The sequence below is a fragment of the Pongo abelii genome, chromosome 15 (genome assembly GCF_028885655.2).
Source record: "Pongo abelii isolate AG06213 chromosome 15, NHGRI_mPonAbe1-v2.0_pri, whole genome shotgun sequence".
NCBI classification, from domain to species: domain Eukaryota; kingdom Metazoa; phylum Chordata; class Mammalia; order Primates; family Hominidae; genus Pongo; species Pongo abelii.
Window position 1 is genome coordinate 68417505 of NC_072000.2, and position 18696 is coordinate 68436200.

The 18696-nt window shown below is 41.4% G+C and overlaps 1 protein-coding gene across 1 annotated transcript in view; it reads right to left on the bottom strand.

The window, feature by feature from the left end:
* ESR2 (estrogen receptor 2) overlaps window positions 1-18696 on the bottom strand; it is a 53363-nt gene that overhangs the window by 22037 nt on the left and 12630 nt on the right. Inside the window, exons 3-5 of the mRNA XM_024231365.3 lie at window positions 15784-15900; window positions 7359-7658; window positions 4134-4272 (exon numbers count right to left, since the gene is read on the bottom strand). Of these exons, the coding sequence (XP_024087133.1) occupies window positions 4134-4272; window positions 7359-7658; window positions 15784-15900 (556 nt within the window). The remainder of the gene's footprint in view (window positions 1-4133; window positions 4273-7358; window positions 7659-15783; window positions 15901-18696) is intronic.

Here is an 18696-nt window from a genome sequence, read left to right on the forward strand (position 1 = left end):
TGCCTGGTTAATTTTTGCATTTTTAGTAGAGAAGGGGTTTCACCATGTTGGCCAAGCTGGTCTTGAACTCTTGACCTCAAGTGATCCACTCGCCTCAGCCTCCCAAAGTGCTGGGACTACAGGCGTGAGCAACTGAGCCCGGCCAATAATCACTCTTTATAAAATAAGAATATTGCTTTTTATTTTTATTTTTTTCTAAGATGGAGTCTTGCTCTGTCGCCCCAGCTGGAGTGCAATGACATGATATCGGCTCACTGCAACCTCCATTTCCTGGGTTCGAGCAATTCTCTTGCCTCAGCTTCCCAAGCAGGTGGAATTACAGGCGCCTGCCACCACACCCAGCTAATTTTTGTATTTTTAGTAAAGAGGGGGTTTCATCATGTTGCTCAGGCTTGTCTCAAACTCCTGACCCCAGGTGATCCACCCATCTCAGTCTCCCAAAGTGCTGGGATTACAGGCACTTTATATATATCCCAAAGTGCTGAGATAGATAGATAGATAGATATATATCTATATATATATATCTGCTCGCAGCACACACCTGGGTACAGCCCATGGTTTCACCTCTGTGTGTATGGCAATGGCAGGGAGTGTTTAAGGCTTAGAACATAAAAAGTACTTAATAACTGAAGTGAAATTACTTATGTACAAAGGGTAAATTAAAATTGGGAATTGAAAATTCAGTGGCTATCCTGAAGGAATTTAGCATACAAATAACTAATGTGAATATAAACTCAAGACATTTATACATATACAATTCCATGGACCTCTCTGCAAATGTCCACAATGGGATCCAAGCCCAGATACAAACTTCCTCTGACTAATAATTTAACATTAGTCAGTTGCCTGTTGATACTAAGGACACAAAAATGTCTTTGCATATGTGATTTTTTTTTGAGCAAGTAGACAATCAGGTTCTGTAGGAGATCTTCACATGAATTTATGATGAATTTAGTGGTTAGTAAAAGAAAAACTAAATGCTTAGAAATAAGCTGAAGTAACTAGATTTTCCTCTCATCCTCAGTAGACACAAGTTTTCTTGTTGCAGACACCTCAACAAGAATAAAGGGAAACAGAAATTATAGTTTCAGTATCTACAAATGGGCAACTGTTATTTGTATTCACTGTTTATTCAGCCATATTACCACTTGAAGAAACTCTGCTACGACAATCCAGCAGAAGACAGTTATTTTCAAATGGTGTGAAGATTATCTCTTCACTTTGCAAAAAAGAGTCGTAATAGAACTCCTTTATGGAGCATGACTCCTGACTTTTTGAATGAGCAACTCCTCTACAAATATACCTATTACATAAAAGTATATTCATCTGTATGAGAGAAGACTAAGTAACTGAACTATCTTATACTTCAAGTTCCAGACTTCAAAAAGTTAATGTGTTAAAAATACTAGAGACTGTAGGCTGGGCATGGTGGCTCACATCTGTAATCCCAACACTTTGGGAGGCTGAGGTTGGGGGATCACTTGAAGTCAGGACCTCGAGATCAGCTTGGCCAACATGGTAAAACCCCGTCTCTACTAAAAAAAAAAAAAAAAAAAATACAAAAATTGGCCAGGCGTAGTGGCACATGCCTGTAATCCCAGCTACTCAGGAGGCTGAGGCACAAGAATCACTTGAGCTTGGGAGGCAGAGATTGCAGTGAGCTGAGATCATGCCATCGTATTCCAGCCTGGGTGACAGAGCGAGACTCCATCTCAAAAACAAAAAACAAACAAACAAACAAAAACTACTAGAAATTGCAACAACAAATAAACACCAGTAGTCATTCCAAAAAAAAAAATGCTTGCTCAATGTGAATGCATTTACAATGCCCAAGAATTCCTCTTCTATACTCAATCAAATATACTAGATTTATGTTGTAAAACATAATACTTTCACTTAAGTTATAAAGGCAGTGTGAGTCTATTAGAAATAATTTGTAAGAAAAATAACTTTTCTTCTATTAACTAAAAGATAGGCCTAATATTTTTCCAGGATTTGTATCTCCACTTATAGTAATGTATACACACAATTACAGGAATTAAAGAACGCATACAGAGAAACGGGAGAGTGTAGAGTTAATCATACTAAAAACCAGGAATGAAATAGTCACCAAAAATAAACACTAAATTTGGCATCAATTTAGAAATCAAGACAAAATAATTTAATCCCAAAGTCTGCAAATTATTTGTCAAGGGATGGAATGTGTTCCTAGGACTAACTTCAAGGAAAATTATATGTGTGTATTTATACATATGTATATTTGGCCCCAGTTAAAACACCAAGCAGAATACAATGAATGAAAGAGAGCAATGGCTTGGCTAGGTGCTTGGCTTTTCAGCCTGCCTTGTGACATGGTACCCTGAGATGACAGTGGGGAGAGTGGGTTTCTGCAGTGTTATGAGTAGAACAGGGCTGTTCTCTACCAAAACATCTCTGTTCTGCAGAATGTGCTCTTTGTCAACATTGCCACCCATGACAACAGGTAGAATAAAGTAGAGAGTTAGTTTGCCATTTGGCAACCCCCCAAGTCCAGCTCCACCACCTATTATCCTACCTGTAAGCAGGTTTCTCAATCTCCCATTTCCAATATCTGAATGATAGAGATAATAATGGATCCTACTCCCTCAAAGGGTGCAGGAAGATTGTGAAGATTAAATGTGTTGACATAAGTTAAATGCATAAGGTGCTGCCAAGCACATACAAGCCAATAGGTTAGCTATTTTGTTACTGAAGGGTCTTGTGCCCTGCACTTCTCTGGTCTTCCAGAGCCTCCCTCCATGGTTTACCACCTGGGCTTGCTCCTGTTCAAGTCACATCAGTCCTCCAGCTCTTCCCAGAGGATCTGTTCTCTATCAAAACACCATTATGCAGAACAGTGCTCTTTTAATCACATTGTCAACCATGACAAAAGGCAGAATGGGGACTGATACCTTGGGGCATCACTCTTCATCTGTGTAACACAGGGTCTTCTGATGATCTAAAGTGGTAACAGGATTATAATGCAAGAGTTGGGGTAGACACTAGGCATCCTCCCACGCTATGCAGAATCAGATGTGGCTGAACATTCAACACTAGCACTTTTTCCATAAAAGAGATGTGGAAATCAATTTCCAAGATTTCGAACTGCTCAAATTTACACGAAGAGGGTGTTCTACTTTCCTGCTAAAAAGCTTGAGTGTTTTTATACAGTCCAGCTTTCCCTCCATAAACAGTTCACCTAAGTCAATTAAAAATTGTTTCCTTTTCTGTGTCATCTTTAAAAGAAAATCAAACACAACCAAGATACAGTATCACGTCCCATTTTCTGTTAAGTTTCATGTAGTTTTAGTAACCCTTCCTTCCACCACTATTGCCAAAAATGCTATAAAGTACATGCGTTAGAATGCGTTAAAGCAGATCGGGCACAGTGGCTGACGCCTGTAATCCCAGCGCTTTGGGAAGCAGAGGTGGGCAGATCGCCTGAGGTCAGGAGTTCAAGACCAGCCTGGCCAACATGGTGAAACCACTTCTCTACTAAAAATAGAAAAATTAGCCTGGCGTGGTGGTGGGCACCTGTGATCCCAATTACTTGAGTGGCTGAGGCAGGAGGATCACTTGAATCTGGTAGGTGGAGGTTGCAGTGAGCCAAGATTGCACCTCTGCACTCCAGCCTGAGCAACAGAGAGAGACTCCATCTCCGAAAAAAAAAAGTTAAAGCATGTGAAAATAAACTTGGCAGATTTCTAAGAATTTTATCACCTGTCCAGAAAGCTCCAGATATAATTGGTCACTATAGGTACAAAAAACAGCAGGACAACTTAAGATTATAACCTGAAAATGGAATTTTTAATGCAGAAAAATCTGTGTCGACTTATATACATAGTGGCCACGTACCTACGGGATACAGTCCCCTATTAAAGCACTGGCCTGTAAATGCTGCTGCACCACAGATTAAAAATGAGTCACAGGACCCTGAATCCTTGGACCCAACTCTCTCCTTCTCTGGTTCTTGACCCAGTGAAGGAGCTGATGATGCTATCATCCTCTGCCCTGCAAGTGTGAGATTTTAATTGCAGCACCCAGGACTTTGTTCCCACTCACTAAGCACCTTACTCAAACAAGTCAGAGAAGAAACACAATGCATTTTTTCTCACCTGTCCAGAACAAGATCTGGAGCAAAGATAAGCTTGCCGGGGTGGTCAATTGAGCGCCACATCAGCCCCACCATTAACACCTCCATCCAACAGCTCTCCAAGAGCCGCACTTGGTCGAACAGGCTGAGCTCCACAAAGCCTGGGGAAAGGAAGAGGCGGTGAGACACCCCCACCCCTCCTCCTCAGCTCCCTGTGTGTGTAGAGACAAAATGGCAAGTGTTAAAACACTAAGAAAACACAAACCATTAGGGAATCCATATTTTATAGATGTGATTAACTGCTCATTAAAGGAAGAAAACTTTGAAGTTAAGCTGCGCAACTTAGTTTCCAGTCTTGGACGCCTTCTAGAGACAAATATACTTCATTTAGAGTTTGTCAAGCACTATGACCTCGGCTCAGAACTGATCTTCGTTAGCTGTGTCCTGATAATTCCTCTGCACTACTGAGAAGGTTGATGCTTGGCTGCCAGTCAGAAGAGCTGCCTGTCTGACCCAATCCTTGACTGGGATCAGAAGGGGTGGGGGAATGGGGTAGGTGGAAGTTGGGGTTGGAGGCTTGCAGAGAGCAGTGCCAGCTCTCACAGAAAACCAAGGCCTCAACTGCAAGGATTTCTCTGATTGATAAAATTTCCTATCCAGTGTTAAGATCCTTCTTCTGGGTAGAAGCACTGTTTCTGGGTGATTCTATCCTAAACAGCAAATATAGCCAAGCACACCTGTAATCCCAGCACTTTGGGAGGCCAAGGTGGGCAGATTGCCTGCACCCAGGAGTTTGAGACCAGCCTGGCCAACATGGAGAAACCCCATCTCTACAGAAAATTATCTGGTCATGGTGGCAGGTGCCTGTAGTCCCAGATACTCTGGAGGCTGAAGTGGGATGATCGCTTGAGCCCAGGAGGTCGAGGCTGTAGTGAGCTGAGATCACGCCACTGCACTCCAGCCTGGGCAACAGAGTGAGACCCTGTCTCAAAAATAAATAAATAAATAAATAGCAAATATAATAACGAAGCAGGTCCTGACAACCTAATAACCCATGTTGGTCACAGTACTGTTTGCAAACAGGTAATCTCTGGGGAGGGAAGCACTTCAAAAGCAAAGCAGAGAACACCGGGGCTTCCTTCACAAGCCATGATAAAAGGAGAGGGCCATGGAATATAAATATGGTAAAAAAAAAGACACAGCCTTGGAGTGAAATGGACTCTGGTTTGAACCCCAGCTCAGCCTCTTTCTAGCTGGTCACTTAATCTCCCATTAAGTCTTTGTTTTTCTTATAGGAAAATGGGGGTAACAATGCCTATCTCTGAGAATGTCTTCCAGGCAGGATCTCTTATCATTCTTGTTCTACAGATGAGGAAACTATGGCAGAGAGAACACATGTGGTTCAAGTCTTTGAAAAATTATAATGCAAATCTGCCTCAAGGAGAATGTTACGGTGTTATGAATGTGAAGATGGATAAATACTTTCTAAATCCACATGCTTTGCTCAGTTTAGGTTCCTAATGTGTATATACCTTCCCAGTCTCACCCGTAGTGATTGACAATAAGCCTACCCAAGAGAGATCACGGTTCTTAATCTTGTAGATATTCAACAAGATCAAGGCTAGATGATATTTTAATGTTTTTTTTTTTTTTTTTTTTTTGGTTTGGACAATGACTATGCCAGCTAAGAGAGGGGAAAAAAATCACGCCTTCAGACTATGCCTACGTTTCCTGAAAACTTTTCAAAACACCAGGCTTGAATAAGGAATAATGCAGTTTAAAAGTTCAGATTTCTTATGGCACAAAGAAGGGGCACAGCTTTCAGCAATAATTAATTTCACCACTGCTCTCCATGTGTGGTCCTGCAAAATCATGTTTGGAATACATCTAAAGCAAAAACTAGAGGAAAGTGCATCAGTATTGCCTCCTCTGGGAAAAAGCAGAGAAAATAAAGTAATTCTGGCAAAGGTGAAGATGCTAGACAAAACAAAATACAACTAGAAACCAAAAATCCTCAGGAAGCTCGGAAGAAATGGGCCCAGGCCAACAAAAGTCCCCAAATGATACTGTCACCGTAGGCCTCAGTTCCCCGGGCTCTTTACACAAAACTTGTCTTCCCCCAGCTTCTCACCCCTCCTCATCTTTACAGCTTGCCCAGTGCAGTCGCTGCCCCCCAGGCCATGGGAACGCCCGCAGTGGCTCAGAACTTGTAAGAGACTTCATTGCTTCAAGGACTGTAAAGAACGGCATGGAGAAGCTTTCACAGGGGGATCGTGGGATGTTGCCATTCTAGGTTAGAATCCTAGATTCACTCCTCCACAGAAACACCAAGTCAAATGATAATTAGCCGGTAATTTCAGCATCATACAGCACTTCAGTTATATATTACAAATGGGCTTGAGAGAAGTGATCACTTTGGAGGATGGAAAATGCAGGTTCCAAGTGACAACTCATGAGTAACTAAGCTCATTTTTAACTTGATGGCATTCCAGGTTTATGGGCCCATCGATGATTCGTGTAACTTCAACCACTGATTTACTCTGTTTGTCCATACATATTCATTTATGTACATAATATTGATTCTCTATTGGAACAATAATTTACAAAATTCTATTTAGCATCTGACAAACCTTTCACTTGCAAACTAGTCATACTGTACTCTACCCCACCCTACCCAACCATGCCTCTCCTCTCAAGGTGAGGAATCCACAGCCAAGAAATAGGTCAATGTGGAGTCTATCATTTTAACCATGTTCCAGGTTCCAGGCCTCTAGGATTCTTGCCCAAATGACCCCAAGCCCAATTCCAGAGCCTGGGTAGGTTCCCTGGGTCCATCCTCCCAGACCACTTCTAGGCATGAGAGGTGGCCAACAGGTGTGTCTGTAGCAGATGTGGACACACAGGACAGGGTTTGTGCAAGGTGGTATGGGATGCATCTAGCCGTGGGAAAAGAAAGGAGTCAAGAATAGAAATGGCTGGGCCACGCACAACTCTTTCTGCACTACCATGTTGGGTACAGAACTCAGAGGAGTCTCAGAATTCTAAATCAGAACATGGCCTTGTTGAAGGTAGGTATGCCAAGACAAAAGGAAGGAACATATTGCACTCAAAAGTTACAAATCCAGCTGAGGACCTGTTAAATATCTAGGCACAGTTCATGGACCTCTACTTTATACTCTTGCCCCTTAAATATTAGCGGCCGGCCTTTCTACAAGTACATGGAAAACTGATAGCCAGAAAGCCCTACCGGGAATCTTCTTGGCCCAGCTGATCATGTGTACCAACTCCTTGTCGGCCAACTTGGTCAGGGACATCATCATGGAGGCCTCGGTGAAGGGCGCGCTGGGGCGGCTGATCAGCACATGGGGCGGCTCAGCCTCCAGGAGGGTGAGCACCAGCTGCTCGGGGCTCAGGGCGTCCAGCAGCAGCTCCCGCACTCGGGGCGCGTGGCCGCCACTTCTCTTGGCCTTGCCGGCACAGTGCAGCTGCTCGTCGGCGCTTCTCTGTCTCCGCACAAGGCGGTACCCACATCTCTCTCTCCGGGAGCCTGAAGAGGAAAGCAGAGTCATTCGAATTGCCAGGGTAAAACCGCAGTCAAGCAAAAGAAGCTTGACTTTTATTTTCTGGAGCCTGTGGGGCACGTACCAAAGATCACTATGGTCGTGACCGTACTAGCAAAACCAACGACATAACTTTTCAGAAACTTTTTAGGTCTCCATTTCCAGGTTATCCATAGATACTAACACCATTTCTCTATAAAGAGTGCTCATAAACATGTTTCCAACCCATGAAATTAGAAATTTTCTTCAGGTAGAAAAATGGGGATATTTCCAAAGGTATCAAATAATATACTTTTATTATAACACATTCTTAAAATGTTTATATGCATGTGTGCATATGTATATATTTCCTTATACTTACACAAAACAAGTATATTTCAAATAACAAATTAAGTGAAAAAATCTGGAAAATATAGAAGAGAATAAATTTTGGCATAAATTCTTTCAGTCTTTTTAACGCTTTTATATTTTTCCATGTTTTATACACAAAGTTATTTATTTATTTTTGAGATGTAGTCTCACTCTGTCACCCAGGCTGCAGTTCAGTGGTGCAATCTCGGCTCACTGCAACCTCAGCCTCCCAGGTTCAAGCGATTCTCCTACCTCCCAAGTAGCTGGGATTACAGGCACCGGCCACCATGCCTGGCTAATTTTTATATTTTTAGTAGAGATGTGATTTCACCATGTTGGCCAGGCTGGTCTCAAATTCCTGACTCTCAGGTGATCTGCCCATCTTGGCCCCCCAAAGTGCTGGGATTACAGGCTTGAGCCCCCATGCCCGGCTTTTATACACAAAATTAGATTGTAGTATATACACTATTTTAATTGTGTTTTTGAGACAGAGTCCTGCTCTGTTGCCCAGGCTGGAGTGTAGTGATGCAATCATAGCTCACTGCAGCCTTCATCTCCTGGACTCAAGCAACCGTCCTGCCTCAGCCTCCTGAGTAGCTGGGACTACAGGAATATGCCACCATGCCTGGCTAATTTTTAAATTTTTTTGTGGAACCAGAGTCTTACTATGTTACCCAGCCCTCAATAGTTTGACTATCTGTTTTCTCAGAACCCATTGGGCACTAAAAATCATTTTTAATGTTTGCTAATCTAACTAAACCATCTTGCTTTACTTTGTATGTTTTAATTACTAGCAAAGTTGATTTATATGCTTGTTCTTTGGATTTTTTTTTTTTTTAAGAGACAGGGTCTCTGTCACCCAGGCTGAAGTATGGTGGTACGGTCACGATCACAGCTCACTGCAGCCTCAAGTGATCCTCCCACCTCAGCCTCCTGGGTAGCTGGGACTACAACTGTGCACCACCACATCTGACTAATTTTTGTATTTTTTGTAGAGACAGGGTCTCGCCATGTTGCCCAGGCTGGTCTCGAATTCCTGGGCTCAAGTGATCCTCCTGCCTTGGCCTCTCAAAGTGCTGGGATTACAGGCATAAGCCACCATACCCGGCCCAATAATTAAGTTTTAGTGATATAGAAACAAGGTGGAACCAAAATACCAAATAATAACATGCAAAATGACTTTGGTTAGAATTTCTAAGATTCTTTTTTTGGGAAGGTAGAAGCTTAAATTCTCAAATTAATCAAGAATGCATGTTAAAAAACATAAATGCCATTAAAGGAATTGAAACATGGCCAAACATGGTGGCTCACACTTGTAATCCCAGCACTTTAGGAGGCCAAAGGTGGTTTTGGCGGGGGGGCGGGGCAGATCCTTGAGGCCAGGAGTTCAAGGCCAGCCTGGGCAATATGGTGAAACCCCATCTCTACTAATAATACAAAAATTAGCTGGGCATGGTGGCAGATGCCTGCAATCCCAGCTATTTAGGAAGCTGAGGTGGGAGAATCACTTGAACTTGGGAGGCGGAGGCTGCAGTGAGCCAAGATCACGCCACTGCACTCCAGCCTGGGTGACACAGCGAGACTCCGTTTCAAAAGAAAAAAGGAAATTGAAACAGAATGTCTGACTTTTAAACTAGCAAAAGAAGAAAAAGAAAACATAAAAATGTGATAAACTCCTAAAAGGGAAGAAGTAGAAAATACGTAATAAAATTTTTTAAATCACAAAATAAGATGATAGAAATGAACCCAAATATCAGTTATCTTACAATAAACAAAAAATACCAAATTGACCATTTAAGAGTGACTCTGAAATTATACATATTTTTAAATCTAGACATAGATTAGTTGTAAGAGATACACCTAACATAGAGAAAAACAAAGTAGACAGATAGAAAAATATGTAACAGGCAAAATTAACCAAATAAATTGACGTTACTCTATTGATACCAGACAAATAAACTTTAAGGCAAAAATTATTATTATAGATAAGGAGACTCATCGCTAGAATATTTTTAAAAGATAAATAATTCTAAACTCACATATTTCAAAACAACAAAGGCCAGGTGCGGTGGCTCACACCTGTAATCCCAGCAATTTGGGAGGCCAAGGTGGGCAGATCACCTGAGGTCAGGAGTTTGAGACCAGCCTGGCCAAAATGGAGAAACCCCGTCTCTCCTACAAATACAAAAATTATCCAGGCATGGTGGTGCATTCCTGTAGTCCCAGCTACTCAAGAGGCTGAGGCAGGAGAATCGCACAAACCCAGGAGGCACAGGTTGCAGTGAACCAAGATCATGCCATGCACTCCAGCCTGGGTGACAGAGCAAGACTTGGGTTGAATAAATAAATAAATAAATAAATAGACAAACAACAAAACAGACTCCAAATACAACACAAAAAGTAACTGAAAGAAAAAGAGAAACTGACAGATGCACTATTATAATGGGCTATTTAAACCTCTCTCTCAACAGCTGAAAGAGCAAAAAGTCAGAATGCAGAATATTTGAACCACATAATTAACAAGCTTGATCTACAAAGGCCATAGATATTTTGCAAAAATTGTCACATACTAGGCAATGAAGAAAATCTTAAAATAGGTATTATTCAGACCATATTCTCTGATGATAAGAAAAATGGAAATCAACAACAAAAATATAACTTCCAAATCCCTATACATTTGAGCACCAAAATCTTTACAAGTTTTCACTGGTTAAAGACAAAAATGTAAAATGAAAATTAAGAAAGACATGTTGTAAGTAAGGATGTCATTAGCATGGTTACAACTTTTATATGAATTTCCCTTAAAAAAAGAAACCCTAAAAGTTGAAATCTGCAAAATGCTTGGTTTTATACACCCATCGTTATGTTTATTCACTAAATTCAATTGTTTACATGTTTAAAAATAAATATTAGTTAGAAAATGTAAGCAAATTTAAATTATCGGCTCCCAGGAAAATTTGTCAGAATTTCCTCTTAACATTGACTAGTTATAGTAGAAGAAAGGTCTCTATTTATTCAGAAAATTCGAACTAAATTTACTGCTAAAAGAATTAAAGGCCTAAAATACAATTCATTTTATTAGTAATCAAGTAGAATGCTAAGGTCAATTATACACCCAGGATAAAATGGAGCAAAATGTATGTTTTTCTTAATTTTTTAAAATATACTTTAGGTTCTGGGATACATGTGCAGAACATGCAGGTTTGTTACATAGGTATACACGTGCCATGGTGGTTTGCTGCAAAATGTATAGTTTTAAAAAGCACCTTTCTGCTAGGCAAGGTGGCTCATGCCTGTAATCCCCCAGCACTTCGAGAGGCTGAGGCAAGAGGATCACTTGAGTCCAGGAGTTCAAGACTAGCCTGGGCAACATAGTGAAATCCTGTCTCTACAAAAAATACAAAAATTAGCCAGGCGTGGTGGTGCACACACCTGTAGTCCCAGCTACTCGGGAGGCTGAGGTGGGAGAATCAATTGAGCCCGAGGAGGTCAAAGTTGGAGTAAGCCAAGATTGCGCCACTGCACTCCAGCCTGGGCTGCAGCAGAGTGATACCCTGTCTCAAAAAAACAAAAAAGCACCTTTCTGATCACACATTTTTCTTTTGTACAGTATATAAGGATAAGGAATTTACAAAACAGATTTATATACCCTTTACATACCCAAAGTGAGAGATTTTGAATTCATATGTTCAAATTTACTTGACAAATTTTTACTGACAAAGTCTAACATTCTAGATCCTGTAGTGAATTCTGGGGGTTCTAGACTCAATAAATAAAGCCCTTGACAAGGAACTCATTTTTCTATCCAGGATGTTTCTAGTGTTGTGGCTTTGACACTGTAACCTAGGCAGCTGCCTCTGAGTGAGCTTAATGAGCAGCTCCACCAAATCGAGTGCTCCATATTAGGCAGTGGTAAATAGCCCCAGCCAAAGATGATGATGATAGTAGTGATAAATGACACTAATGGCAGCTAATGTCTACTGGAAGCTTCTATGCACCAGGCATTGCATATTGCACATATCCTGACAGCTACCCTACAGTACACAATCTATGACTGTCTCCAATGTGCAGAAGAGGAACCAAACATAAGCTCAAATAACTTGTCTAAGATGGCACAACTAGAAAATAGCAGAAGCAGGATCTAAACCCAAGCAGTAGCCTAAATCCAGAGCTGGTGCTTTTAACCACTATTTTATAGTACCTACCTATCAAATCCCTTTCATAGAAGAGTATACAGCAGGTGTATAAAGATATGGCACCCAAAATATGTTGAGCTATTGTCCCAACACGGGGATATAGGCCAAATACATGGCTATTCAGATGGATTTCCTGACTCCTTACATTTCAGTGTATCCTTATAATGAAGTTTCATCCATAAAGTTAGTCTAGGTGGGTGTTGTCCTACCATTATATGACCACATCCATACTTCAGCAGAAAAGACAAGATCAGAAATTCAGAAGAAAAAGGTGATAACAGACTACATGGTTTCAAAATAAAAGAAGCAGGATGGTGCAGGAGGATCCAACAAGCAGGTAGAATCTCTAATCCTCCAAGACCTGATAGAAGTAAAAGCATGCATAGAGGGTTTTGGGGAAGGCAGATAAGAAGAGTAATGGGAAATGAGAGAGACAGAGTTAAGAAAGTTCATCTCTAATGGTCTTTCCCTATGGTCAGTGAAGGGCAAAATATCCCATTGTATATGTGCAACAACCCATCTCATTTCTTCCGTAATCTCCAAAGAGAATACAGTCTTTTCTTAGACTTTCTGGCTAAATACAACAACCTTTCTCTCATTCCCTTTTCTATGAAAGCTTCTTTAACTATCCCTCTGTACTCTGTCTCATGAAACGGTGTTGTATCAAAACTCATATGAGCTTTTCAAGGAAGGAGAGAGAATGGAAGGAAAACTAAAATTGAGTGTCAGATATTGTGCTAAGTCTTCATATGTGTTTTCATACTTATTTTTCACAAAACCAAGTGAAGCAGATATCTCTGTTCAGAGGTATGAAAACCGAGGGCCAAAGAGGTGATTCAGTAGTTTGAGCACAGTTACAGTCAGCAAGAAGTGATGAAACGAAAATGAAACGTAGACTCTATAGGGTCCAACCTCCATGCTCTTCCCTGCATACACTGCCTTGAGCCATGAGGGCTATAGCTGTGCAACGGATCCTAGTATAATAAAAGCATTCTTAAGACTAAGTTGGAAATCATTTTTTAAACACACACACATACTCACTTTAAAATAGTTTAACTTAAAGCTTAAAACATTTATTTGCAATCTTTTGTCAGAGTGCCAAGGCTTTCTCTTTAAACATCTGGGCCAATTAGACAAAGTCACTTTTCTGCATAAACATACACATAAGATATTATCTCTGGATTTTCAGTTTCAGCCTCTTTAAAACAAAAACAGAGCAAGAACCTAGATACTTCTAAGGAATTCTGAATTCAGGATCTCCCAAGGTTTATGGTTTTTTTTTTCCCCAGTCTCACCCATACCTATTCTCAATAGCTATTGGTCCTTTAAGATTTTATTCAAAACTTTCAACTAAACTTCCTCCTCCCCCCGCCCCCAGACAGAGTCTCGCTCTGTCACCAGGCTGGAGTGCAGTGGCATGATCTCGGCTCACTGCAAGCTCCACCTCCCAGGTTCAAACTATTCTCCTGCCTCAGCCTCCCAAGTAGCTGGGACTACAGGCACATGCCACCACGCCTGGCTAATCTTTGTATTTTTAGTAGAGACAAGGTTTCACCCTGTTGATCAGGATGGTCTTGATGTCTTGACCTCATGATTTGCATGCCTCGGCCTCCCAAAGTGCTGGGATTACTGACGTGAGCCACCGCGCCCGGCCTTAACTAAACTTTCACAGAAAAAAACCAAACTTGTCTTTTCCTATTCATAATATGTTTGAGTAAATTTTAATTAAATTTTATAATGTAACAATTACAGTGAGTAGAAACAGGTTTGAAAAGAAGCCCACCAGTTTCTGACAAGGATAATCTGAAGCGGTGGGAATGGAAATGTTTAGGTGTTTGAGAGAATAACCAATACACACTGTGAGGCTATGGGCACTGGCAGGATGTTCTACAGAGGAAATGAAGATCATCAGAGACTCTAGGAAGCCAGAGAAGTGTGATCAGATGAAGAGAACTTCTGCTGTAACTATAATAGCTAAGGGTTCTCATCTGTTACATACACAGAGAAAAAGAAAAGGGCAGAGAATGCTCACGAGGCAAAGCTACTAAGAAATTGTCAGGGAGGGCCGGGTGCGGTGGCTCACACCTGTAATCCCAGCACTCTGGGAGGCCAAAGCGGGCAGATCACGAGGTCAGGAGATTGAGACCATCCTGGCTAACATGGTGAAACCCCGTCTCCACTAAAAATACAAAAAAAAAAAAAAAAAAATTAGCCAGGCGTGGTGGTGGGTGCCTGTAGTCCCAGCTACTTGGGAGACTGAGGCAGGAGAATGATGTGAACCCAGGAGGCAGAGCTTGTAGCGTGCTGAGAATGGGCCACTGCGCTCCAGCCTGGGAGCGAGACTCCATCTCAAAAAAAAAAAAAAAAAAAAATTGTCAGAGAGTAAAGTGATAGATTTTTGTTTTAAATTTTCAAATAATTACACAGAGAAATTACAACTAACCACAGGTAAAATACTGGCTAGCAGAAGAATAAGTGCAGGCAGAACTGCTCTGAGTACATATAAACAAGCAAGTGAGTACAGACAAGTGAACCAAAATCTAGCCAGGTGGAGAGAGCTGGGTGTTGGCATCTTTGTCAGTTATATACCAAAGTGCTCACTTTTCTTTGTGCATAAAATATATGTGAATGTATGTGAGTGCATAAAATACATGTGAATATATGTACATGAATATGTTAAATACACATATGTATACACCTATTACTAACAAAATCTATGCTGTATGTACTTTTCATAGTTCCATTATGTTGCTGACTCCTACATATTTTTCTACTTCTAGAAAGCTAGACGAGGGGATAGGTGTGAGTCTCCCCATGGCTACCCCAGTAACCCACAAGATATTCTACTTCTTTGTCACAAGTTTTTTTTGTTTTGTTTTGTTTTTTTTGAGACGGAGTCTCCCTCTGTCGCCCAGGCTGGAGTGCAGTGGCTCAATCTCGGCTCACTGCAAGCTCCGCCTCCCAGGTTCACGCCATTCTCTGCCTCAGCGTCCTGAGTAGCTGGGACTACAGGCGCCCGCCACCGCACCCGGCTAATTTTTTATATTTTTAGTAGAGACGGGGTTTCACCGTGGTCTCGATCTCCTGACCTCGTGATCCACCCGCCTCGGCCTCCCAAAGTGCTGGGATTACAGGCTTGAGCCACCGCGCCCGGCCTTGTCACAAGTTTTAACCATGGACATTTACCACGACTTCATCCTTAGAACTGGACTTTTCAAAATCAGACAGATGGCCACCCAGCCCTGTTTGAGGATTCCAGTGGCTAGAAGTCCCCTAACCCATCTGGTAGCCTATTCTGCGATCAGACCACTTGAACTGTAGAAAGTTCTTCTCTACCTGGGGCCAAAATCTGCCTCCCATAATCTGTTCTCATTCACCCCAGCTCTGTCCTCTGCAGATGACATTGACTGTGGATAAGTCAATGCCCCCTCCAATGTGACAACAGGCAAATACTTAATTACTATGTCCCAAATCTTCTCTCTTCCCAGCTACCTGTCCCCAGTTCCTCAGAGGACAGGGCTTTTAGCAAGGCCCATATACAATAAGAAGGGAAGCAAGCACTCACCACACTTCACCATTCCCACTTCGTAACACTTCCGAAGTCGGCAGGCCTGGCAGCTCTTGCGCCGGTTTTTATCAATTGTACACTGATTTGTAGCTGGACAAATATAATCATTATGTCCTATAGCAGAGTGGGAGGGAAGAAAAGATTATTGCTATGATCTCTTGGTTAAATCTCTTCCTGGTCAACAACACCGATAACACTTTCCAGCTGAGAGATAGGGGACGTCTTCTTAATGACCAGTATAGGTACAAAGCCAAAGTCAAGCTACATTGTCACCTTGTTAATGAGTAAAGGAGACCTAGGAACATTTCAATATCCTGGTTTTTGACTAATATGTTATTCTCTGCATATTCTTAGAATTCTCAAAAGAGAGATATAAAAATTTATCCTTTGGATGTGGAAAATAAGACTAACATTAAATTGATTTGCTCCAAGTCACAGAACTCAAGAGTTGTAAATCAAGTCATGAAATTCAACTTCTTATACTCTTTTACATATATCCCTCTTTCAGGTTTAATATAATATTTTAATGGTAATTCATAGTCAAATAAAATAACAAAAAGAACAAATAAAGAAATTAGCAATCTAAATAATGACAGAAAGTACTGCTATTGACAAGAGTTGTGGTGGATTACTGTTCTCAATTCTTCATTCTCTCCCTCAGCCTTGCGACCCTGCAGTGTACTAGAGTACGCAGAGAGCAAACACTTCCCTACCAATTGATATTGGGCTTGACCACAGGACTTTCTATAGCCAATGATATATCAATAGATGTGCTGCTCCAAAAGTTTGGCTTGGCCTCTTGAGCTCCTGTGAGGTAGCCACTGGTCCAAGAAGAACGTGGGGACATGTGGAACAGACCTGACCTCCCGCAAAAGCTGAGAACCAAGTTTATGAAGCAGAGCTACTCTAAATAACTCAAAGACACAGAAGTACACAAAATAAGGCCCATTGTAGAAAAATCCTAAGAGTCTGAACTTGTTAGTTATATAACAATCTCTAAGACAATGGTACTTTTAATTCTTTTATGCAAGGAAGAGCTAAGAATATTTATATTTCAAAAATTATTTCAGATGCAGTATGAAGAACCAATCAGAGGCAGCAAAACTGATGAGCCAGACCAGATGGCAGCCTGCTATAGTTGTGCAAATGAGAGATGTCTGGATGGGGTGTTGGTAGGGAGGATGAGAACAGCTACATGGGTTTGAGAAAGGGTTAAGAAATAGAAATTATAAAATAGATGAAAAGCAAAAGTGAAAGTGAATAGGGCATTTTAGTGCCTTTCTAATAAACAATATGGCCTGAACATCTTACATTAAGCCTATAATGAACCAGAATTTCAGTGCTGAGAATAAATGAATCTCAATGATAAATGAAATGAGCAAGTCATAAAAGAAAAAAGTCGCAAAAGTATATGTAGAAGACATGAACACGTAAAGTTCAAAAACAGAGAAAATCAACCTGCGTTGTTTAGGGATGCATATGTAGGTGATAAAAACATACACAACAAGGAAGGCAAAAAGGAGGACTGTCCCATCTCTGCAGGGAAGGAAGTAGGTGTGGCAGGAGGGACCACCCAGAGGGATTCCGGGCTGCCATTGTATTCTATTTCATTGTTTGAGTGCTGGTTACACAGGGATTTGCTCTATAATCATTCTTTAAACTGGACATGTTACATGCAGAATTCTACACATTAGCATACAATGAAAAGGTAATTTTTTATTTATTTATTTTTTGAGACAGAATCTTCCTCTGTTGCCTAGGTTAGAGTGCAGTGGCACGATCTCGACTCACTGCAACCTCTGCCTCCCGGGTTCAAGCGATACTCCTGCCTCAGCCTCCCAAATAGCTGGGATTCAGGCACCCACCACCACGCCCAGCTAATTTTTGTATTTTTAGTAGAGACGGGGTTTGGCCGTGTTGGCCAGTCTGGTCTCGAACTCCTGACCTCAGGTGATCCGCCCGCCTTGGCCTCCCAAAGTGCTGGGATTACAGGCATGAGCCACCACAGCTGGCCAGAAGAGGTAATTAAAAACCTAATTGTAACTCCAATATTGAAACAGTCTTCACAGTCTCTTAGATCTACATGAATCTCTCATGTTGCAAAGAGATATCTGCACTTTCATGTTTGTTGCAGCATCGTTCATTATAATGTAAGCAAAGAAGATGTATATGAAGTACAATGATGTTTTTCAAGCTTTCTTAGGCTCCTTTTCTTCTATTACACTTAAATTATTAACTATACTTCATATATTTTATTTCAAACAATAAATCTCTAGTATGGCCCAATTTTATTAAAATACTTTGATTTATCATCATTTTTTTTTTCCAAGACAAGGTCTCCCTCTGTTGCCCAGGCTGGAGTTGCAGTGGTGTGATCTCAACTCACTGCAACCTCCACCTCCTGAGCTTAAGCAATCCTCCCATCTCAGCCTCCCATGTAGCTGGGACTCCCACTTTCCCCACTCCCACTACTCTTTCTAGCCTCTGGCAACCATCCTTCTACTTTATCCCCATGAGTTCAATTGCTTTTTTTTTTTTTTTTTCTTTTTTGGAGATGGAGTCTCTTTCTGTCACCCAGGCTGGAGTTCAGTGGCACGATCTCGACTCACTGCAACCTCCACCTCCCGGGTTCAAGCAATTCTCCTGCCTCAGTCTCCCGAGTAGCTGGGACTACAGGCACGTGCCACCACACCCCACTAATTTTTTGTATTTTAGTAGAGAGAGGGTTTCACCGTGTTGCCCAAGCTGGTCTTGAACTCCTGAGCTCAGGCAATCCGCCTGCCTCGACCTCCAAAAGTGCTAGGATTACTGGCATGAGGCATCGCAATTGTTTTCATTTTTAGCTCCCACAAATAAGTGAGAACGGGAGGTTTGTCTTTGTGTGCCTGGTTATCTCACTTAACATTACCT